General features: G+C 35.9%; 2 protein-coding genes across 4 annotated transcripts in view; one reads left to right on the plus strand and one right to left on the minus strand.

The window, feature by feature from the left end:
- The window catches only part of LOC111048637, a 27917-nt gene extending 12524 nt beyond the window's left edge, over positions 1-15393 (minus strand). For all 3 annotated transcript variants that reach the window (XM_039428546.1, XM_039428545.1, XM_039428544.1), the window contains exons 1-3: positions 14573-15393; positions 12681-12818; positions 12296-12508 (exon numbers count right to left, since the gene is read on the minus strand). In XM_039428546.1, the coding sequence (XP_039284480.1) occupies positions 12296-12508; positions 12681-12814 (347 nt within the window). In that variant the 5' untranslated portion in view covers positions 12815-12818; positions 14573-15393. The remainder of the gene's footprint in view (positions 1-12295; positions 12509-12680; positions 12819-14572) is intronic.
- LOC111048643 (DNA repair protein complementing XP-G cells) overlaps positions 8027-24788 on the plus strand; it is a 27970-nt gene continuing 11208 nt past the window's right edge. Inside the window, exons 1-7 of the mRNA XM_039428543.1 lie at positions 8027-8044; positions 15432-15549; positions 16020-16195; positions 17445-17641; positions 18218-18419; positions 19989-20208; positions 22891-24452. Coding sequence (XP_039284477.1) covers positions 15462-15549; positions 16020-16195; positions 17445-17641; positions 18218-18419; positions 19989-20208; positions 22891-24452 — 2445 coding nt within the window. The 5' untranslated portion in view covers positions 8027-8044; positions 15432-15461. The remainder of the gene's footprint in view (positions 8045-15431; positions 15550-16019; positions 16196-17444; positions 17642-18217; positions 18420-19988; positions 20209-22890; positions 24453-24788) is intronic.

Raw genomic sequence — 24788 nt, forward strand, 5'->3', positions numbered from 1 at the left:
CAAAATCATTGCTGACTTTCCTGATGTATTGACCAGTAGAGTAGGGAGTACTGATTTAGTACAGTATGATATCAAACTGACTTCAAATAAAATTGTTAGATGTCAACCTTTCCTCTTACTCCTTTCAAAACTCAGGTTATGAGAAGTAAAATTCAGAAATTATTGGATGATGGAGTTATTGAAAACTCTGACTCTCAGTATAGCAGCCCTTGTTTTCTTGTACCAAAAACTGAAAATCGCACTGAAGAGAAAGATTTCAGACTGGTAGTAGATTATAGGCGTCTAAATCAAAATATTGAATTAATTTCTGCACCAATTGGAAATCTAAATACATCCTTTCATCATTTTTCGAAAGCCAAGTACTTCTCTACTCTTGATTTGAATAATGCTTATGGACAGATTGCTCTTACCGAACGTTCTAAAAAGTTAACTGCTTTCATTACTCCTTTTGCACTTTACCAATATAAAAGAATTCCAAATGGAATTTCTTCTGGAGCTCAAGTACTTTCCAGCCTAATGGAGAAAATATTTGGTGACCTTAGATTTAAAAACGTTTATTTCTATCTTGATGATTTAATTGTATACACTGAAACTCTTGAATCCTACTTAGAAGTACTGAGAGAGGTATTCAACCGTCTTCGTAGTGCAGGTCTAACTGTTAATCCTACCAAAGTCTCATTTTGTGTTCCAAAAATATCTTTTCTTGGACACATTGTCTCTCACAACTCTATTAGCATCGACCCTGATAGAACTAAGGCCATTGTAAACAGTCCTGTACCGAAAAGGGTGAAAGACATTCAGAGATTCATTGGTTTGTTAAATTTTTACCATAAATTCATTCCCGACCTGGCAACCATTGCAGCCCCATTAAATGCACTTCGAAAGAAAGATGTAAAATTCATTTGGAGTACTGAATGCCAGCAAGCATTTGACAAATTGAAAATGATAATTACCCAGCCTCCTGTTTTAAAAATTGCCGATTTTAATCGTAGATTTGTTCTGGAAACAGATGCATCTAGTGTAGGTATTGGCTGTGTCTTGAGTCAGGATTATGACGGTACTCTTGCCCCAATAGCATTTGCATCCAGAACATTATCCACTTTAGAAAGGAAATATTCGGCGTATGAAAAAGAGGCACTTGCTGTGTTATTTGGTATTGAAAAGTTCAGATATTTCTTAGAGCATACGAAATTTACTTTACATACTGACAATAGTGCTCTGCAATGGGTACTTAAGAATCCCAAGCCATTAGGAAGGATAGGCCGGTGGATTCTTAGAATAAGTTCTTTCCAGTTCGATGTCAAACATATCAAGGGTACTGATAATGTGATTGCTGATTATCTAAGTAGGATGTTTGATGAAAATCCTGATAAGGAATCTACTGATAATGTTTCTCCTAATGAATTTGAAAGTCTTGATTCTCCTGCTTTGTGTAACGTTGCTCTATCTGACTTTCCACTATGTTTTACTGAGATTTCTGATTATCAAAAAAGGATCCGGTCATAATAGAGATAATGAATAAGAAGGAATCTGGAGAAGATATTTTTCCATATTCTATTTCTAAAGGGGTACTTCTTTATAATAGCAGAAATAATCAGGAACCCAAGATTGTTCTTCCTAGTATTTTGAAGCCCATGATTTTCAAATATTATCATGAAACTACTTATGGCGGTCACTCTGGTTTTCTGAAAACACTAAACAAAATAAAACAAAAATTTATTTGGAAGGGTATTTCTAAAGATCTAGTTGCTTTCATCAAGTCCTGCAAGTTATGTTCATTGAGTAAGCCAGCACAAAAAACTAATTATGGTTATCTTTGTTCATCTATTGCTTCACAACCAATGGAAAAAATGTTCTTGGACTTTGTAGGGCCATTACCAAGGACAACAAGTGGTAACACCATGATATTCTCCTGTATGGATGCTTTCACTAAGTATTCATGGCTACTTCCATTACGAAAAGCAACCTCTGAGTCTTTATGTAAGGAGCTTCAGAAAATATTTGTAAACTTTGGTGTCCCTAAATATGTAGTTTCTGATAACGGTCCTCAATTTAAATCAAATTTCTTTAAAAACTTTTGTTTCCAAAAGGGAATTTTGCATATAACTCAAACAGAATATAATCCTAAACCTAACCAAGTAGAAAGGATACATCGTAATTTAAAATCTTGTCTTATTAGCTTTAATCATGACAAACAGAATAAATGGGATTTAACTCTACTGTGGCTTCCCTTAGCATTCAATAGTGCTTTCCATGAGAGTAGCAAGTTTTCTCCTCATGAACTGATGTTTCGTCATAAGGTTAATAATCCTATAAACAATATTTGGAAAATTGATGATATACTACCAACGAAGTTTGTTAAAGATACTAACAAAATATGGAAAGATGCTTATCATAACTTATTGAAGTCTCATAATTCCAGTAAAAAGAGGTATGATATGTATAGAAATCCAATTCCATATAAGATAGGTGATATTGTTTTCCTAAAATCAAATCCTGTTAGTAAAGCATGTAATCAGATTACTGCCAAATTACTTCCCAGGTATTCTGGATCTTATTTGATAAAAGAATGGATTAGTCCAGTCAGTGTGAAATTATTTTCAACCGATGGACAAAAATTTGTGCGACGAGCACATGTGAGTCAACTTAAAATGGGAAATAATCCTTAAGTAGACTTTTCTCATAATGAGATTTTTTTATTGTAATACACATATGTGGTGGACGCACCCATATGTTTGTGGTAGTTACTCTTGTAACTATTCTATTTGTGTAAAATTTTGTTGTGTTCTTTGGAAACTTGTGATTCTGCACAATTATTGTGTCACTTGATTTATTGTAACATGGTATGATGAAGAATGTACTGTATATTTAATAATTGTAATTATTATTGCTTCGTAACTAAGTAAGTTACAGTGTATCAATTTAGTTGTATATGTTATTTTGATAATGTGTTATTTGCTCACTAAACTCATTGCTCAGTTTTCTCTCGGTAACTCATGCTAACTCTTGCTTTTCTCTTTGGTAATTTGGATTTTTGAAGTTTTGTCCAATGCTTGTAGATTTTATTTTCTTCTTTGAGCCTTGTCGACCTGATCAATTGACAAAGATCTCTCTTCTTTCCCTTTCTCTTCCCTCTACTTTTCATTTTCTTTGGGCGGCCGACCAATTACTCTCCTTTTCTATTTATTTAACTTCTATCTTGAATAAATTTCTGGTACAATTTGGTTCCTAAATTAAATACCCCCAGTTGTGGAGGTTTGTACCAAAAATTTATTAATTACTTAATTTTATTTTATTTATTTTATTTTCTCCTTATTTGGACATAACTTTGAATATCCATTTATTAAATTTCTAGTTAATAATTTTGATTTGTTGGATTGGTACAACTGGACGAAGCCTTGTCGGTTGACCAGCCAGCGATTTCCTTTTCTTCTTGTTCTAAAAGGCCTAGCTGTGGCATCTCAAAATGTAGCATGTGATTTGATTTATGAAATATCTAAAATTTTACTACAAAATTTTTCTTTTAAATTATGCTAAAGTAGCATAAATGTAAATCTACAATGCCTGATTGAATTTTATATTTGAATAACCCCAGTTGGGTTTTTTTTATTTTACCATTAATTTTGAATGACCGGACAAATATAATACCAGGATAAATACAGGATGAAGGAGACTAAACATTTTCCATAAACTCAAGCAAATTCCAAATTTTGGAATTCAAGTACAGTATGAAAGTTAAATTTCCATTTACAATTCGAAGTGGGGTAAGCAGAACACTTGTTTTACAATTCGGCTTCTAATTCAACCAAGTCCATCGAATTTTATGAGTTTCAAACTTCGTTAATCGTCGCTTATCTACGATTCCACATCACACTGAAGCTTCAGTTGTAGGCCTACCGGGTTACTAACATAGATTTAATAATCAAAACTTGTAAACTGAATATTTTGTAACTTCAGAAATGAAATTGATTTTTAATGTTGAAAATATAAGATTCAATCGGACTTGGCTTAAATTTTATTTCAACCAGGATTGCCAAAATATTCACTGGCCCTCATGACCAGCATTGCTTCCTACTTGTTAGGCAGTCTTATTTGAGATTACTCAAATAAGGTTGGTTACAACACGAAACCTGGTCCACCGTAGCCTGATATTGGAGGAAAAGTGACCTACAAACAGTGAAAACGCTCATTTCAATTTTTTTCTGAGAGTTTCTTTGTGAGTTTTCTTGGAAAATCGTAAATTTTCGATTCAGACGCTTTCGACCGCCATCTTGTATCGAAATCTGAAAACATCGATTAGTGACTTATGATATCCACTATCGAGCTGTTAACTATCGAACTTTTACACCCGGCTCAACATAACCTAACAAGTTTTGTTTTGGTTTTGAACTTCAGTGCCTAACAGTCAGCTACAAACTTTTACCGCTAACGGTGTGTTTTCTTACCGCTAAACGTAGTGAATTACCGCCTATCTTTTATTAATTGTGAATATTGATCTACAAACTATTGATTTTGAACATTGATCTTGAACTATTTCTTTAAATATGAACTTTTTCAGCCATTAACTTAGACTTTTCTGACCGCTAATCTGAACTTTTTCGATTGTAAATTTCAATCTGGTAACCTATTTTTCTATTTCTGTATGATTATTCATAACAACCATGGCATCGAATTTTCCATTATTGAATAAGCTAAGAAGATTGCACCAATCGATATCTTCTCTAGCTGATAAGTACAATGAACAAGTACCTATGACTTGTAGTGAATTTTATTTTGGTCTGGATAAAAAATTTGATAAATTAATGAGTGAATATGAGGAAACAGATAAAGAGTCGCTATCTGAGGAAGTTATCTTGGAGTTTGCTGAACTGCAAATCCAATTCCAAACCAGATTTGATAGTATCAAGCTGGTTGATACCATTCCTAAACCTGCTGTTACCGCTAATGAACTGCCAATTAATAATTTTGTGAAACCTCAGTTGCAGATACCTACATTTTCAGGCGAACCTCATGAAAGGAATGTTTTCAAAAATGTTTTTGTCTTTTTGATGCTGCTGTTCACACCAGTAAAGACTATTCCAGTGAGGCCAAATACCATCTTCTAACTTCATATTTAAGTGGTGACGCTTTGACCTTGGTTCAAAATTACGCCAACACCGCTGAATGCTACAAAGCTGCCTATGACAGCTTGCACAAACGATACAACAATATCCGGTATCAAGCATATAGTTTATATAATAAATTCGATACCTTTGTTCCTTCTACTACTCTGGCTGAAACTTTGAAAAAATTTTCTATCGAGCTCAACTCAGCCAAACGATCGCTATTCAACATGAACCTGAACCAAGCTGATTTTTTGATTACCATGATGTGCATTCGCAAATTACCGCTTTCTGTCAGCACTAAATTTGAAGAATCCATACCAGATGATCAAGTTCCCACTTTTGACCGTTTATTGAGTTTTGTGGCTAGTCAAGAAAAATCTCTGGAAGTGACCGCACTAACCCGCAAATATGACCAAGTAATTAGCGCCAGCATTGAATATGTAGATCCTGTTTCTGTTAAAGCTGAACCTAGCACAAGTAATTATCAACAGAGAAAGCAGCCCTTCTCTTCAACTAAAACTGTGTATCCAATCAGTGGTGGTATTTGTGTTCTTTGTTCAGAAGGACATCAATTGTATAGATGCGACATTTTCAAAAGAGAATCAGTATCCAAACGCATTCAAATTGTAAAGCAACACAAAAGGTGCTTTGTTTGCCTAGGGTCTCACCTGAAAGCAAATTGCAACTCAACGATTTGCTGCAAGAACTGCTGCTCTAATCACCATCATACGCTTCTGTGCAATAACGCTAATAATCTTCAATCATTACTTTTTAAAGAACAACGCTCTGAACATCGGTTTGCTGAGCCGCACCAAGCACCAAATCAATATGGACGCCCGCATACCGGTACTAGCCAAAACGCCGTGCACCAGGCGCCTCCTCCTGGTTTCAGTCCGCTACCTGTGCCGACTTTTGCCGCTGCCCCACCACAACCGCCAGTAAGCTCTTATCATGCACCTTCTAGCAGCGCACCAAACCTGGCTATCAGCTCTAATCTGCCTCCTAGTTCGCCGCCAGTCAACAGTTGTGCATCTCCGCCCGTAAGTTCAAGCCCTGCCTCCAGTGCACAATATGTAACAAACAGTTATCTATCTTCTATACCACACACTTTTAGTGGCTGCACTCAGGTGAAGGCCGTACATGCTTCCGCTTTACTTGGTACCGCTGTCGTTACAGTCTTGAACCAATACAATCAACCCTTCTTGTTGCGTGCTGTGTTGGACTCTGGTTCCATGCGCTCCATTATCACCACCCGAGCCGCCACCGCAATGGGTTTAGTTGTTGTGCCCGCTCAAATCCAACTGAATGGAATCTCTGAAAAAAGGACATCTGTCAAAGGCATCGTGCAGTTAAGAATATTGTCCGAACCTCAATTTGATATTGCTCTTTCTACCGAAGCTCTTGTATTAGATCAAATTGCTGGCAATCTTCCTGTCTTTCCGCTTCACCCCGCACTAAAGAATTCGTTTGCGCATCTGGACCTTGCTGATCCTAATTTTGATGAGCCTGCTGAAATCGACCTACTGATTGGTGCTGATTTATACTCCAACATCTTTATATCCGCAGAAAATTCCATTATTCCTGGTAACCCTGCCGCCTTTGCCACAATCTTTGGTTATGTTTTAAGTGGAAGATTAAATATTGAGGACTCGCCCGCACCGCTCAACGAAATGCAGCTCATTTGCACTATGTTTGCACAGGAAGCACAGTTCAACACTGTCATGAACAAATTTTGGGAAACCGAAGATGCCATCCCCATTCGAAAAGAGTCACCACCCGAAGATGAGTTGTGTGAGAAACCAATCCACTACTTATCGCACCTCTGAAGGAAGGTATGTTGTGGCACTGCCTTTCAAATCTGCCGCCTCCCGCCGCTCCACTCTGCCGCCTCCGCCTTTTGCCGCCTCTGAGTCACCGCCTCCCGCTGCCTCCAACCTGCCGCCTCCCGCCGCTCAGCTCTGCCGCCTCCCGCTGCCTCCGATCTGCCGCCTCCCGCCGCTCCGCTCTGCCGCCTCCGCCTTTTGCTGCCTCTGAGTCGCCGCCTCCCGCTGCCTCCGATCTGCCGCCTCCCGCCGCTCCGCTCTGCCGCCTCCGCCTTCTGCCGCCTCCGACTCACCGCCTCATTTAGAACAATCTAACAATGTTATAAATAGTTTGGTTTTACCCGCATAACCTGTGACTGTCCGTGTCACTTCGTTATCACCGCCTTGTGTTATCCACTCTGCCGCAACATCCTGATGACCACACCGCTGTTTGCTGCTTTGCTTCACTTAGCTGTTTTGATGACCACACCTCTGTTGACGCTCAGCTCCACTTCTATGACCGCACCGCAGTTCATGTCTACGCGCATTCCGCAACTTGTGCTGTGCCGCCCCGCTTGTCTTCACATCATGCTCCCATGTTCACACCACATCACTCTGGACTTCTCCGCTCACTGTATTCAAGACCGCAGACCAATCGCCATCTAGTTATTGCTGACCGCCCTGCCGCAATGTACAGTGTTTGTTGCTGCTTCACCCGATTTAAAAACTGTTCGTTTTTGGGGGGGAGTATGTATGGGCCAGCCATTTGAATCGACCGCGCTCACCCACGGCCATCTAGCATGCCACCGCCATCAGCTGCTGATGAAGCTTGTTGTCCTGACGCCACACGGTTGTGTCTCCTTTTAAAGAAGTTATAAATGTATTACCGCTTCGCTTGTCTGAATTTAAACTACTACCGCGACTAGTTAGGAAAAGTTGTTGTTAGAGTACTCCGCTAAATATCTAGATTTGGATCTTCTTTGTGTAATCTCTTCGCTGCGACATGGGCCCATGTATTCATCATCGCCAGTGCAAGTGAATCGTGATTATCTGAACGTGTTACCGCCTACCAGAACGAGGAGACCGCTCTTACAGTCCACTGTGAATCCGCCATACCCAAACGAGACGCCTTTAAAGGTAACAATTTTATTTTCTGAGCTACTAAGTAACATGTTTAGAAGTCCACCTCACTGGCTCTAACAGGTATATAAAAATGAGCAAATGCTTATGCTTCTACCTAATGATCATGAGCAAAACCTTATGCTCCATGCTCATGCTCATGAGCTTTTGCTCTCGTTTTATTTATATGGTCCAATGTTGAAGAGTGTCCTAAAGAAGAAACTACTAATGTAGTTTGTAAATAACTGACTATAAGTCAGTAATTGTAAATAAGAAACTACTAATGACTCCTTATTAATTTATAAATCATATCATTCGATCACAAAGTAGGCACAAAGAGTGTCCTTCTTATAAAAAACATTGCAAATTAATAAGACCGATTATGGAATCATTTATCTGCTTAAGGGTAGAATTTGAATTTCGAATTTAAATGCCACCTTCTCCCCTCTTTACTCCAAATGTACTCTTCTTAGAACTAGATTAATTATTAAGGATTAATAATTGAGAGTATTCTATACATCATGGCACTCTAATAACCTATTTTACAACATAAACTATTTTACAAGATGCATGCGTATTTTGGCAAAAGCATGCAGTTTTGAGAAGAATACGTATATGATTGCATGCAAAAATATAACTTACAATACTGAAGAAGTATGATAATAATAATAATTGCTACAAATCCTATTCAGCGACTACTTCCTCCTCGGCGATCAAGTCAATACCCATCAACTCATGCCAGGTGAGGGGCTGTAGTCGGGCCTGTTCCTGCTCCTCCAGATTATCACCCCCGACAGCTGATGCATTGTCCAGGTTGGAGGCAGACACCTCTCCAGACAGATTGCTCCTTGACAGAGGTCTGTCACGCTCAGTTGAACGTTTGCCGGTGGTACTGGTTTCCGAGCCGGGACGTTTTCGTGCAAGCCTCGCATTCTTCATCGCCGTGTCGTATTCAATTGGTTCAGCTTCACAGCAGTTTCTTGATTCCTGAAAAGTTCGCCAGCGATACGACCAAAATTGGCGTTTTCCTGCGTGATCTCAGTCAATTGGCGATTGAATCGATCCTAAAAGTCTGTATTTGGCTGACGTGAGGAAGCAAGCTCAAATGAAGAATGAAGGCGAGCGAAGCGAGTCTACACTGTTCTCATCTCCGGATGATTCAGCCGGAGCCTCCTGGCTAGAGGGATAAGGCAAGCGAAACGAGCCTGCCGGCTAGTATAAAAATAAGGTGACTTAATGAAAATTTTTGTCTCGTTGATAATTTGAAATCTTTTAATTTATTGTTCTTTGAATTAGGTGGTATTTTTGTAATTAGTATTATTTTTTTGCATAAGTTTGTATAATTTTTATCATTTTTTTCATTTGTATCTGTACAATTTTTATTTTAAAGGAGACATAATTGGGGAAACCCGTTGTTATCATTGTGAATAAATAAATAAAATGTATGTGTTGGAATGATCCGTGAAGAATCTAATTTCTGTTCTTATTGATTGGAATAACTTAAGATTTGATTGGAAAGAGAGTCGATTTGTTAAGCATTCTCAATAAAAATTATGATTCAGCAGATGGGAAATTCGATACCTTTTTTAGGATGAATTTTGAAGTTTTATAATGAGTCATTTCCAGTGGTTTACTTGAGATGTGTTAAGGGTAGCAAGAAATTGAAATGGTGTTCGCCTCTGCTACGATACCTTTGTAATATGAAAAGAGATTTGTTACTTTTTGTGAAAAGCCGTCCTTCAGAAACATCGTATAAGAACAGTTTAAACTGCTTGACAAAACTTATGAAGTTAGTATCAAATAGCTTACTCGAAAACACAGCATGCAGGGAATTTACTGGCAGTCTCTAAGAATAAATAAAATATTATTTGGAAGTTCTCAGTAGAGTTCTGGATTTTGGAGCGATAGGACGTTGTTTTTCAAGTGCTTTGTTATCTGTTGCTGCGCTACTCTACTATTCGACAAGAGATAGCTTCTACACGTAAAGTTATTCAAGCTATTTTCTATTATTTATTCTCTATTTCGCAATAATTCACGTAATTTTTCTATTCTTTGCATCCACTTTCCTTCTTTCTTTTGTCTGTCGTATTCCTCTTCCAGTTTCAGGAGCTTCCCATTTCAATATCCGTATAAAGACGTCACGATAGCCCTCTTGACGCAATTTCCCTTTCAACTACCTTCTATCGTCATATTTACCCTGAATTCCGTATAGCTTAACTCATTACAAATTTCATTTCCATAGTTGTTCGCTTTTCTTATAATATTTTAAATTCTTATCTATTAAACCGTGTTATTTCATAACATTGTTTGATATGGCTGATAAATCTGCATGCACAATATGCCAGGTTGCAATTCCGGCGACTAGAAGCAAACTTGCATGTAGTGAATGTAAAAAACTAAGTCATCCTCAATGTGTTAACATGACCAAGGCAGACGTGGACTGTATTGTCAACGAGGGTCAGATTTGGAGATGTCCACCTTGTTCCAAGTTGAAGAGGCAGAGTATGAGTGCGGTGTCTTCTGCTGAGGATGGCAATGCAGCATCACAAGTGATATTCATGCTAGAGAAGGCCAGAGAGGATAGGAAGCGAATGGAGAGGGATTTAATGCCTCTTTCGAGTTTGCAAACAGTAAGACCGACGACCAGAATAATACAGTTACTAATCAAAATGCATTTGTGTTTGGTTCAAATGCTGACTATTTTGTTTAATCACATCTGCCAGAGCTTCTCCTACTTACGAAAAGTAATTATAGAGGAATTTGTCACATCAGATATTGATGAACATACCCCTACCTGTTCTGTCTGGCTCCCATTTATGAAATTTTGAATAGGAAATGAATCTTTTTTGGTTTGATTGCCAGATATCTCATTAATTCCAGAATTTTCTCGGCTCTGGTATGAGAGAGGCCTATGTATTTTGTTGTATTGAAAAACTGTTTTTTTTTACAAAAATCGCTAAAGGTTCGTTCTCAATGCAACAAACTTCTATCCTAACTTACTTGTATCATCACTTCTTGAGTTGATAAGTTTTGAAACTTGTCCCAGGTATTTGTGGTAGGTATTGGGGCTTAAAAGCCTATTGAATGTTTGGATACACATATTTGCTGTATTAGATGCGTGCCTTGGGCTGCAGAAATAAAGGTAAGCAACTGAAGATCTAACTTGCATCACCTTCCTCTGGTGAGGTATTATATTAATGCATACAATAATAAATACACCAGACACTTATTTTACTTCCACCTCTAATTTTATTTTATTTAATTGTTGATTCAGCACTTGACAAAACTAATATCTTCAACGATTACTTCATAAACACATGTCAAAACTTTAAGGGCTCTACATCTCCAATAACTTTGCTCGAAAATAATGACAGAGTAACCTCAACATTAAAGAACAAAAAGATGAAATTTCTGCTACTGTCGAAGAAATAACAAATAAAATGACGATTGGCGTTGACGGTATACCCTGTGCTCTAATGAAGGAATGCTTCGAGCCGTTAAAGAGTGTAATGAGTCACCTTGTGAATGCGTCGTTCAGATCAGGAATCTTCCCTAGACATTTGAAATTAGGCAGAGTTATTTCCCCCCATAAACAGGGTGCAAAAAATGAAATAGCCAATTTTAGGCCAGCATCAGTTCAGAGTCCCTTTCCAAGATATTTGAGAAATTGGCGCAAAAAAGAATATCTAGATATAAGGAGAATAATAGGATTTTGTCTGAATGTCAATTTGGTTATCGTTTGGGAAAATCGACTTGCAGTAAATGACTTCATTCGGACACACCCAATAACTTTAATTTTGCTGTATATTCAACAAGTATAATGCCAGTGGAAGAATGTGGATTCTTGGGAATCAATGTTGATGTACGAATGAAGTGGAACAATCACATTGATCAGGTGGTAGAATGACTCAATACAGCGGGGTTTGCAATATCAAGATTGATAAGGGAAGTGGTCCAGAGAATAGTACTATGGATATTTTCAGCCAGCTCTCTCATATGGGTTGATATTCTGGGGTACGACACCGGTTCATTAATGGCCTTCGGAGAGCAACAACGGCTACTGAGAATGATATTTAGGAAGCCACCAGGAACCCCAGCAGAGTTATTCAGGGAAGCTAAGATCCTGCCGTTGCCATGTCTGTATTGTGCATGCATGAATAAATATTATTATTATTATAGATGAATATGCTGATGGTTTGAAAGAGAGTTCATATGCAATGATACAATCAAGGACAATAAATTGAATGGAAAAGCAATAAATCAACTTACTTAAGTGACTCATCCAACAAGATAGACTTTACGCTGCGATCAGCCTCCTCCCTCGACCTCTTTTTTACATTATGGAGGAACTGCATTTTTGGCGCCTTTTCGTAATCAGGGAGGTGCGCGTGCACGAATATCCCTAACTGGAAGATGGGAGCATTTTCCTCCAGCCGCATCCACGCCTTTGCCCAACACCGGGATTGAGCGCAGACCAAATATCTGTTTCAAGAGGAAATTACTGATAAAATGGCTATAAGTTATAAGTTAATACATAATCAATAATGATTAAACTGAATTCATACAACACATTTCTAAATGGTGAAACTAAATGGTTGCTTATTCACTAGAGTTTCAAGTTATTGTTGTGAAGAAGGAGTTTCTATTAGCTCACCTTTTATCGTTGGTGGTTTTGTTGATATGATAACAATACCCTCCGTTATAATAGACCCAGCTTCCTGGTCTCTGTCCAGGAATTTTCTGGGATGGCTCATGAACTGTTGCTGCATTTGAAGCATTATCCGCCATTTTCCTGTAATTGTAATAGAAATCAATATTATGTAGAATATTCTGTACTACTAAACATTCATTAATTTTATAAACTTGATTGAATATGCACCCACAAATAACTTCATAGTTGAATATCCAACTGAAAGGGTGCATGAATTTGATCTCCAGAGGAAAGAGTGGAGTGATCTCAATCGGATCCGTGTGGAAAAAGGGCGATGCGCTCAGGGGCAAAAGAGATATGGCCTACAGCAGTCAGATTTGTGTGAGTGTGGCCAAACACAAACCATGAACCAAATAAATGCTGAATGCCCAATCCATTCTTTTGAAAGAGACCTAAAAGATTGAATGAAAAAGACTAAGAAATTGTCAAAAAACCACTGATTTATTGATAATTAGAAATTAGTTTTTGACAATTTCTTAGTCTTTTTCATTCAATATGAATATTACCACAATATCAACTTCTCAACTACAAAAAAAAGACCTAAAAGAGCTGCATGAAGCCACAAACAGAGCTGTAGAATGGCTAAAGCAGCTAAGAATTGAACTGTGAGTGACTCTGGAAGAATAACTGAATATTTTTGTTTTCAGGCTAGGCCTGATACTGATATTTTATGTTTTGAAGACGAGGGTCTAAGACCTGATTATTATTTTATTTTCTGAAAAGAATTTCAAGGCTGGTGAACCATAAGATTAAATAAATGAATGAATAAACTCGATTCAAATTTGCAGTATTCTGTATTGTTGAATTATTATTTTATTTTATTTTTTCTTTAGAAATTTACTTTTTCTTAGTTATTTTTTGTGTGATTTTTGTTAGTTATTTATGTTTTAGTGTTCCATCTAACAAAATTAATCACGCATGACACAGGATAACCCAGATTCTACTTCTACTCAATTTCTCTAAAAAAATATAATTATAGTTTTAAAATTAGTGGAATGTTTGTATATGCAAAATGATTTTAAGTATATAATAAGTTTTAGATATTTTATCAGTTCTTGTATAAAATTTAAAATAATATGACTATGCATAAGTGTTCAAATAGAATATGCAAGTGTTTCAATAATTTTTGGCCTATTTTGAAAAAAATATGAACTTTTGGTTGGGTATTATAACAAAAACCTATAATCCTATCTCTTTTGCATGAATGCCTACGGTACTGAATGAAAGTAGGCCTACTTATTTTTGGCATTTAGAAAATGGGGGTAAAAAATGATAAATTAAAAAAATGGTAAGAGAATATTTTTTTGTAAAATTATGCCTAACCACAAGTTGTCTTTGCTTGGTTTGTATTCTTTTTATAAAAATAGGGTTGAGAATTCAATAATTGAATTTTTTTAACCCGTTGATGAAATTTGAAATATCACATAATTATAAGACATCAAAATTCAATATTTTAATATAAATTAAATTTATATTTTTATATAAATTCAATAAACAGTGGTATAAATGGCTCTATTAGGGTTTTTCTAGATATTTTAAAATTATTTTAACCACTTGTATGCGTACTGGTAACCACGTGTTGTCTTTGAACGTTGCTTGTTTTAAATGTCCTTATTGGGTTAAGAATTAAATAAAAAAACCCATAGACGAATTATACAAAACATATCAATACAAAAATTTATTGAACCACATTTAGGTAATAATGATATATTTTTACATTTGAGACTCAAAAGATAACTGCTTGGAATAAAAAGAATACGGTATAAGGATTTCACTTGAAAAAATTAAAAATTATTAGCAAATTCATAACTTTTTTGCTGTAGCAAAATACTTACTCATTTGGTGACTGCCTTCAATTGAACAAAATATCAAATAAAATTTGAGTAAATTATTATAATTTCTATCACAAATAAATTAATAAATAAGAGCCGGCTAAGTCTAACCAATAAACATAAACAAAATTAATAACAAACAAAAGTTGAACTTTGAACTTTATCATAAATTCTTCATTCTTTACTTTTCAAGATTTACTTACAATGTTGGCGTTGCCAACATTGGAAAGCAAAATCTCTTTCTTGTAGCTATACATTTTTTAGCTGGCTTTTGAAGAGAACGTCGTTGGAGTGAGTGATCACAAAATACATATTAATATCATTATGCCTTCAATTATTTCATTCTGTGATATTATTAATTAATATACGGTCTATATCTCATTTCGGTAATAATACCAATGTTGGTAATGGTTAATCGTATATCGATATATCTTACATCGATATATCATATTCTTTCTCTTTGTTGATACAATTTTTGATTTCAATTTCGATTAGATAATATTAGATTTTGATGTTGTTTTGGGTTTCAGGATAAGCTACAGAATAAAAATAATACATTATAATTTATTGTAATAATTATCCACGTTTATTAACACGATTGTGAGTGGTCATCGATTTTTATTCAAAATGATTAGCAGATAATTAAACAACTACTATTCTGATACGATGTTATTGTCATGTGTGTACAGTGAATGAATAAAGGTTATGTCATTTTCATGCTGTTAATGATATTTATGTCAAAGAATTATAGAACGCATGATTAAAATGATTACCTCAGTTATATTATTAAAGATTTTTCTCTTTGCTCAGATAATTTAAATACATATTTAGACAAACTAATCCATTCTTTGACATCACACAGCGGTGACTGCTAAAAATAAATGTTTTGAAAATGGGAGTCCATGGTTTATGGAAGCTACTGGATTCGGTTGGAGAGCCAATTCCTGTTGAAACATTGGAAAACCAGATTCTTGCTGTTGGTATCCTTTTACAAAAGAGTTAATTTTCTATTTTATTTTATTGTTGTAAACTATGCTATTTTTAGTTGAACAAAATCCAAGTTGAAATAACTTGCTAGATCAGATTTCAAAAGTCTGTCCACAAGCTTGGTTCTCATGTAGGCATCATCTTTAGCCAAAACTTTATTAGCAGCAATATGTTTCAAGGACTTTTTTATGTAAACTTTGCTGGACTGTGACGCTGTCTACAGTTAATAGGTATATTATATTTTAACTACTTGACACGGTGCATCCAGGAAGACCTAGCCTTGATCAAAACATTGGATATTTGGAAATTAATAATCGAAACTTTATATTGACATTGTCAAACTGATATTCCGTTTAAACTGGCACTATGAAAACTGTCCTAAATGATTGAATGTCATCTTGTTTGCTGGAATAGACTAATTTGTTGTGTTTACTGTTTGGATTTTGCTTAACAAAGTTTGTAGATGTGTCGATATGGCTTCACCAGCTGATGAAGGGATTCCAGGACTCAGCTGGAAGCACAGTGCCCAATGCTCATCTCGTTGGTCTCTTCCATAGGATATGCAAACTGTTGTTCTTCCGCATCAGGCCCGTATTTGTGTTCGATGGTGGTGTTCCAGTACTCAAGAAGAAAACTATTGTGAGTATTCTGTTTTCTAGTAGTCTATTTCCAGCCTATAATCTGACTTTTAAAGTTACAGGCGTTGTGTCTTGCCGTATAACTCAACGCTAACCGTAGAGAAAAAAAACACATATCAGTATCAGAGATTGTGTCCGATTCAGTGACAATATTCTTCCCCAGAGTTCTAATGGAGCTCGCTCAGTCGGTCTGAGTGTGAATAGTCCCATTAAACTTATTGGAAGAATATTTGACACTAAATCGAACCCGGACACTGATTCTGATATGTGGGAATCCTCCTTCACAAAATGTAGTAGTGTTGAGGCTTAGAATGTTTTATTTCAACTTTGAATTGTACAACATATTTTGAATTCAATTTTGATTTTTGAATTTTTTTTTGAATTCTACCTCATTTTCTTAGTTAATTATTCAAATGTTTTTTACATCTGAGAAAAAGGACCCGTTAAAATAGTTTCTTTTGATATCACTTCAACATCTGATTGTTTAGCTTACTTAATGAAATAATGTGTAACTAGATTTGGCTCTTATACCCTTATCAGTCTCTAACAAAAATCTTGAAAAGTATCAAAGCCTTTAATATGGAAAAGCAGAATATACACTAACTCATTATCTTTAATTAATAAAGTACAGTTTATATTCAGTAAAGCCTAATTGTTGTTAAGATTCAAGTAATTTTCTTGTTAACAGTGCAAAATCTGAAATTCGTTGTTGAGCTTTTAATAAATAAGTGGAGGTTATTCAATATGGATATACTGTATCACCTAAGCTATTCAACTTCATGTTTGAAGAATGATTTCATCAAATAAGCTAACATTTTCAGCAATGCAAACTTCAAATTATCCAGAGTATTTGTTCTGGGAAATTCAAGCAGTCAGTATTTCTTATAAATAACACCAACACCTCCCATTCAATTAAGGCTGACAGTTAAAAGTGACTCTTTCTATATCATTATGACAGTAATTCTGATTGATTAATTGTTGAAAGCCATAATCATCAATATTCATTAGTTGATTCAATTATACATAATTTATTAAAATGAATGGTGGAGGACCAAAATACGCAGCTCAAATTAATTTGTTCCTCCCCCAAATTCTGATTTATATACGAGTATACTAGTCCAAAAAATAGGTTATGTTTCTTCCACTAGATGAATTTGTGATCAGTGCAAACACTTGGAAATTTTGAATGTAGATAGGTTAAATCCATTGTGATTTTGTATCAAATATTATTAGAGAATTGATGGTTTTAGGCGAACCGCAACCAGTTGAAGGACAGGGCGGCCATTGCATCGGAGAAGGCGCGGCAACAGCTGTTGAAGAACCTGCTGAAACAGCGGGCAGTCGGACAAGTGCTTGAGGACCTCAAGGCCACACCAGGTGTCTCCTCGCAACGGCAGCCTGATCTTTATGAGCTGCCTCCCATAGCTCAGCAAATTGATAACTCTGAGTAAATTGTTGTTAATTATTATATTATTGTAAATTGTTAACTGCTTATTCTCTTAATTGTTTACCATACCTTATAATACAGGGTGTCTCACGAATGGTGTAACAGTCGAAGATCGTAGATTCTACATGGAATTTGTAACAAAAAATGTCCAGTAAAATTTAATTATGTCGACCTTAGTTTTCCAGATATATCGATTTCTGGATGTTATTGAAAAACTCCACTTACTTGAAAACTGTCATTCATAATCTAATTCCAATGATATGGTTGAAAAGAGGAAGTAATTTCCAATAAGATTCATGTAATTTGTTACATTGTTCGACGCTTTGAACTTTTTATGGACGTTCAATTTGAAATTTGGCTTTGCACTCGACGAATGCACTTTTTCAACTTTGAGCAGCTCATGAAAAGTTCAGAAACATCAAACAATATCAATCTTATTGGAAACTTCTTCCTCATTCCAACCACTTTCTTAAAATCGACAAAATATCAGGAACATTGCCTTTGTTGTTTTTTCTCTTTATCAAACTTCAGTAGTGTTTGATTTTCTGCTATTGAAAATCAACGTGTTTGTTTCAGGGACAGTGATGACATCAAAGAATGCTCGAGCTCATCTGAAGATGACTACAAGAAGAAGAAGAAATACAAGGATCTGCATACAATCGACGTGAAGAGTGCCGAATTCAAGGCGCTACCTGCCGACATAAGGCATGACATTCTCACCGATCTGAAAGAGACTAGGAAGCAGAATTCATGGGGTCGCATACATGAACTTCCTGAAGTGAGTAGTATTTCTGTTTATAAAATGACAATGGTCGTGATATAAAACCATTGAATTTAATCCATTTTTGTTATTTTCATTTGTAAATTATAAAAGAATCTAAATTATAATATGTTTTTAAATGAATTAACTCATTTCGTAATTTTAAAGTGTCAAAATTAAATTATTGGAAATTTATCAAAATAGTTTAATTTATCATACAATAAATATCACATTTTTCTACTCATTCTGTTTTGACACTTGACATAAAATAAAATTGTACAAATGGACAAAAAACGTTGAAATTTAGTAGTCAATAAATGTTTGTCCAAAAGGCTTTAAAATTCTGCCAAAGTATATCCAAAATTCGCGTTTTTCATCATTTTTTTTTAAAAATCTAATAGATTTTTGCTCAAAATACTCTACCTGTCCAAATTTGAAACTCACATTTTTCAGCTGCAGCTACAGTGAGATTCACCTTATAAAGTCAGTGCAAATAATAGGACTACAAAGTTGCCGATTCTCTGTGTTATCACTGCTTTCTATTGCAGATAGCTGTGATTAAAGTAATACCGGTATATCTTATTTAATCTCAGTGAGAACTATACTATGTATAGAGTGCTTGGTATAGAATTCAGTTGATTCAATATTAATTGTTGATTCTTTTAAATTACAGATTAACAAATATAAATTCTATCTCAAATATAATATTGTATTCATCAATAAAATATATCTTTCAACGGTTTAATAATACATTTCATAATTGAGATTAAATATTCTGGTAGACATTACATCATTTCTGCATAGCCTACAAAAACGATTTGGCAACGGTGAGGTCTTGGGAAAGGATAGAGCAATCTGCTTTTCCCACTTACAGAAAAGTATAGCAAACACATGTTAATCAGGTGCTTCAGGGTTAAATCAGTATTAAAGATTACCACCTGGGTTTTATATAGTTTACCAACAGGTCACACTTTATCAAGTAGTCTGTAGCATTGAGAAAAGATAGCATAAGGAGATATAATATGGTAAAAAGTAAATTCGTAAGGCTTTTTTTGGTGGAGAGTCCCTTGGGAGAAGGTTCCACCTCGCCTGAATAAATAATTTAAGCCGTCAATGGGCCTTACGACTGTCATACTTCAGCCGGGACCGACAGTTTAACTTACTCATCCGATAACACGGGAGTGAACTGATCAAAAACTTTTAGTGATGAGCGGGTTTGAACCCGGGATTTCTAGGCTGCTACGCAAGCACTCTATCCACTAGACCACGGATCACTCCGTAATATAATTTGGTATAAGTCGTTTATGTTCAAAATTTCAAGCTGATTTTTTTGTCGATCACTGTCCATTATTACTGTTTTTGAAGAGTGAGTGTAAGAACTGCACAGTATGACAGACTACCAGCGTCACATAGCTACAAGAAAAATAACTACTAGGATTATCGGCTCGAGTAAACAGTGAAATTAGCAACATAAACGGCCCATACTGTGGGATATCTTCTTATGCTATATTTCTCTATGGCTGTAGTCACACTGAATTAAAAAAAGTGTTGAATGGGGACTTTGTGACTGTAGCGATTGGATTGCAGGATATGGGTGGGTTCTCGAGCTACCAGATGTCGCGACTGCTGAAGCGGCGCTCGGTGCAGGTGTCGCTGGAGGAGGCCGAGAAGGAGATGGGAGGCCACACGCTCAGTCTGGCCGACATCGAGACGCTGCTCGCCGAACAGGGAGTCGACACCACCGCCACCGCCACCGCCGGCAGGAGGATTGCCTCCGACAATGTCACGCGTTATGTCTACGCCAATGGTCAGCCCATCATCATGCTTTTTTCACACATAGATAACTATCGGCTATGAGCAAGATCTGTAGAAAGACTGTTTTTACTTTCCTTGCCCTATTACCATAGGGAAGGGAAGTATTGCTTTCCAAAAAAATTTAGGTACTCCAATTTCAAGTTTTCTATACGTTTCAAGGTCCCCTGAGTCCAAAAACATGATTTTTGTATGTTGGTCTGTGTGTGTGTGTGTATGTGTGTTTGTGTGTAGGTCTGTGAAAACGATAACTCCATTTCTAATCAATCGATTGACTTGAAATTTTGAACTTAAGGTCCTTATACCATGAGGATCCGACAATAAGAAATACAATAAAATTAAAGTCAAGATGGCGGGAAAAATAGCGGATAATTACTAAAAAACCATGTTTTTCACGGTTTTCTCAAAAGCGGCTCTTACGATTTTCTTCAAATTTATACCATGGATACCATTCATAAGCCCTATCAAGTGACATGAATCTCATTTCTGGGAAAATTTTAGGAGCTCCGTAATATTCTTGAGAAAAATGGCGGATAATCACTAAAAAACCATGTTTTTCACGGTTTTCTCGAAAACGGCTCTAACGATTTTCTTCAAATTCATACCATGGATAGCTATTCATAAGCCCTATCAACTGTCATGAGTCTCATTTCTGGGAAAATTGCAGGAGCTCCGTAATATTCTTGAGATAAATGGCGGATAATTACTAAAAAACCATGTTTTTCACGATTTTCTCAAAAATTACTTGATTTTTTTTTTCAAATTTATACCCTATATAGTTATTTATCAGCTCTATCAACTGGCATGAGTCTCCTTTCTGGGAAACTGATGGGGGGTCCATCCCATCCTTGAGAAATTGACTTTGTAACGTCCTTCTCGTGCATGATGTAGGTAGGTAGAGCAGCTCATAATAAGAACACATAGTCGAGATATTAATTTCATCTGTAGAACAGCTGCTTTGACGACTTTAAAAAAAAAATCATCAAATTTCACAATTTACACAAAGGAAAAAGTAGGCTACTCTGAAAACATTAATATACACATATACAGTAGTCCGATCGTAGTTTCAAATATGTTGCCGCCAATCGTCATTATGTTATTCCCCTAAATTATTCTCGTTTAAGAATAGGGCTTACAGTTCAGTTTACTGCCTAAAAAGCAGTCGTTAGGTCATGTCAGAGCACTACCTCCGTAAACAAAGCCGTAGTGCATTCGTGTGATGTCAGCACAGGTAGGGTTCCTACACCAATAAAAACACTAACTGATATAGATCAGCTGAAATCAACGAATTTTTATTGGTGTAGGAACCCTACCTATGCTGACGTCACACGAATGCACTATGGCTTCGTTTACGGAGGTAGTGGTCAGAGGCCCTGAAATTGATCAGTTGTGACCTGAAAACTCTGACACCAGGCTTGAGCCAGCCAGGTCACACGATATTTTTATTACTGTTCAATGAGCAAGGAAAGTTGTGTGAGTGTACCAAACCAGATTTTTTCTATAGACCCTGGCTATGAGCAAAGTATAAAAACCAGGTCAAGACATTCGTGTTCTTATGGAGCGGCCATTTTGTGCCTTTTGTTAAGACGGCACATTTGAAAATCCAATCTAATTCAATTTGCTCGTTAACAAAATCATGAATTATGCATTTTAAAAACAATATTCTGGTTCAGATATTATGTAAATTTAGGTTTTAGATTTTTTAATAATGAAATTTCAATAATAGATGGTTCAATTATTTATTTATTATTAAAAATTGTTCTTATTCTTGTAACATGTTATAATTATTCATAAGGCATTGAGACAACAGGCTAATATCAAAAACATATTTTGAAAGTTACTAGTTGGAATCTAAATACTATTATTCTGTCGGAAGAATTTATTTTATAATTCAAAGCCAAGCAATATCCCTTGAAAAAATTACAAGTAACACATCATGTCGATTAATCTATAATGATAACAGCTGATAAATTTGAAAATTGGTGAACTAGAACCCCCACAAAATGGCGATTTGCAATGCATCACGGGATTGTGTCATGACCTGTATTTATAGACCTTGGCTATGAGCAGGACCTCCTATATTCTACTGGACCGTAGCCTAGAAAAACAATGGCCGCCGTATGTGGTGGTCTTATAGGAATTCCTACTGAGAAGAAAATCACTAATCAGCTGTTAGAGAGCGCCTCAGTTTGTCGGAATCTCAGTTCGTTCAGTTCCCGTTTAAAATATAACTGCCAGCCACCACCTACGGCGGCCATTTTTTTCGTAGGCGCAGGTCCGGTATATAAATGAAGTCCTGCTATGAGCATCTTCTGATCTGCACTCTGTCGGATAATCAATGGAATTTAATACGTCAATTAGGCCACAATTTAACACGCAAATTATAGGAGCGAAATCTATAAAATCCCATTTATGATTGTGTATGAATTTATTGTGGATATTTTTTGTGTTCAATGATTGTAGAATCAACTTTAGTACATTAAATTTGAATAAAGTTAGAAAGGTAATCAAGGAGTTATTTCTTACTTATTAGTTTTTCTCCAAATTCGCCAAAGATTCGTGCGCAGACAGAGGTTATTTTTGTCATCCATTCGATTTCTGTATTCCATTATTATATCAAATCTCTTTTATAATTAGTTTGAAAGTTTTCCTAAGAGCTTGTAATTTTTGTTTTCAGAACTATTGAAAGAGGGAAAACAATCGAAATCGCTATCGCAAAGTACTGTAAGCTCAGATGGCGTAAAGAAAGATGAAGACATCAAATGGGAAGACGAAGATGAAATCATGATAATCGACGATGAAATTATTTGTACTGGCGCGATCAAAGTGAAGACTGAAAAAGATGACGATGACGATGTTGAGACCACTGAATGTTCACAAAACACGAAAGTCAAGGTTGAAGAGGAAGAGGATTCCTCAGAGTCGGCCATTTTCGAAGATATTGTCAAAGAAGAAATGGAATTGAGGAAACAGTTTGCAACCGACGACATGGGGATTTCACAGGAACAGATTCTTTTGTTGATTAAGGAACAAAAGAATGCATCCGAAGCCAAAGAATCGGCAGAGTATAGTGTGCCTTCAACTTCCAAAGACCTGGGGGAAAGTAGGTTTGTGGACCAAGATGTTGCACAAGTTGATAAAATAACCAAAGATCGACAACGTGAGAAAACCGATCATCAAATAGTTGAATCGGATGAAATAAATGAGATTTGTGAGAAGAGTTTGAGAAATAAGAGATCTGATGTAAATAGTGTACAGAGTGTTGATAAAGTTGATGATGTAAATATTTATAATGAAGATGTATTATTAAGAAAAGATAAATCTTTACCAAAGACCAGTAACAAAGATTTGAGTAGTAGAGCAAACAAGGATGTATCAAATAAAGCATTATTGGTAGATTCTGCTAAAGATAATGAAAAAGTGCAAAATTTATCTTATTCAGTAACTCGAGGGTCATCCAATAAAAGCAATTCTAATGATGATGTACAAATTGTAGTCTCAGAAAGTAGCGACAATAAATCTGAGAAGATTAACGTTTTATCAAAATTAAGACAGAAAAAATATGAAAAATCAAAAATTGATGATGATGATTTACTTGTAGTCAGCTTTGAGAAGGAAGTAAGTGGTTCAAAAGCTGTGGTAGATAATGATTCCCATAAAATTCACGGAGAGAGTGAGAAGAAATCAAATCTAACTAGAATTGATCAAGTTGAAGTAGAAAATGATTCTCTGGAAATCACAGTGAGCACTCAGAAGAAAGAAGGTGGTGATGAAGAAGAAGAAGACATATTTGCCGACATTTTTTCGAATGATAATGGGAGTGAGAATATTGTGAATCTACTGGAGAAAGAGGGCAAACAAGAAGCGGCGAAAGATATAGAATTAATGAGTTCGGCTACGAGTAGTAGTGATGACGTCATCAATGACATCATTTCTGAAGATGATTCGTCTGCAGTTGACGATCCTGAGGAGGTTGAGAAAAATGAAAGAGAAAACGTGATGGAGGAATGTGGACATGTTGAGGATGAGGTTAGAAATGATGATGGAGGTAGTGAACCACATTCTAGCCAGTATTTCAAATCGCCCGATTCGGATTTGGTGAAATCCAATGCAAAATCTCCTGACACTGCGGCGACAAAGAGTAGTGAGAACGTTCCTGTTACCAATGATGGAGCAGAAGACGCACAAACCGAAAGAAAGAAGCGGATACTTTCCACGAAGGAACTCAAAGGTTTGCAGGTATGTACAACCTTTTGTATTATCATTGTAGAATTCAAAATATAAATCTCAGTACCCTTCAAATTATTTTGTCACAAATTTGTTGTGACAAAATAATTTAAAAGGGTACAAAGATTTATATTTTAATTGATATTAAAAGTGTAGACCTAAAGAAAAAAGACAATAGAATTCAAAAGTATATTACTCTCATAAGTTTTGGGCACACTTGTGAATCGCATGATGGCGACTATCTCAACCACGTGTGTGAAATGATAATTATTATCAATCAATTCATTTATTTCACAAACAAACATAATACAAAATAACAAATAAAGATATAAAAATGTGAGATAAAAG

Source organism: Nilaparvata lugens, chromosome 5, assembly GCF_014356525.2.
Source record: "Nilaparvata lugens isolate BPH chromosome 5, ASM1435652v1, whole genome shotgun sequence".
Lineage (NCBI taxonomy): Eukaryota > Metazoa > Arthropoda > Insecta > Hemiptera > Delphacidae > Nilaparvata > Nilaparvata lugens.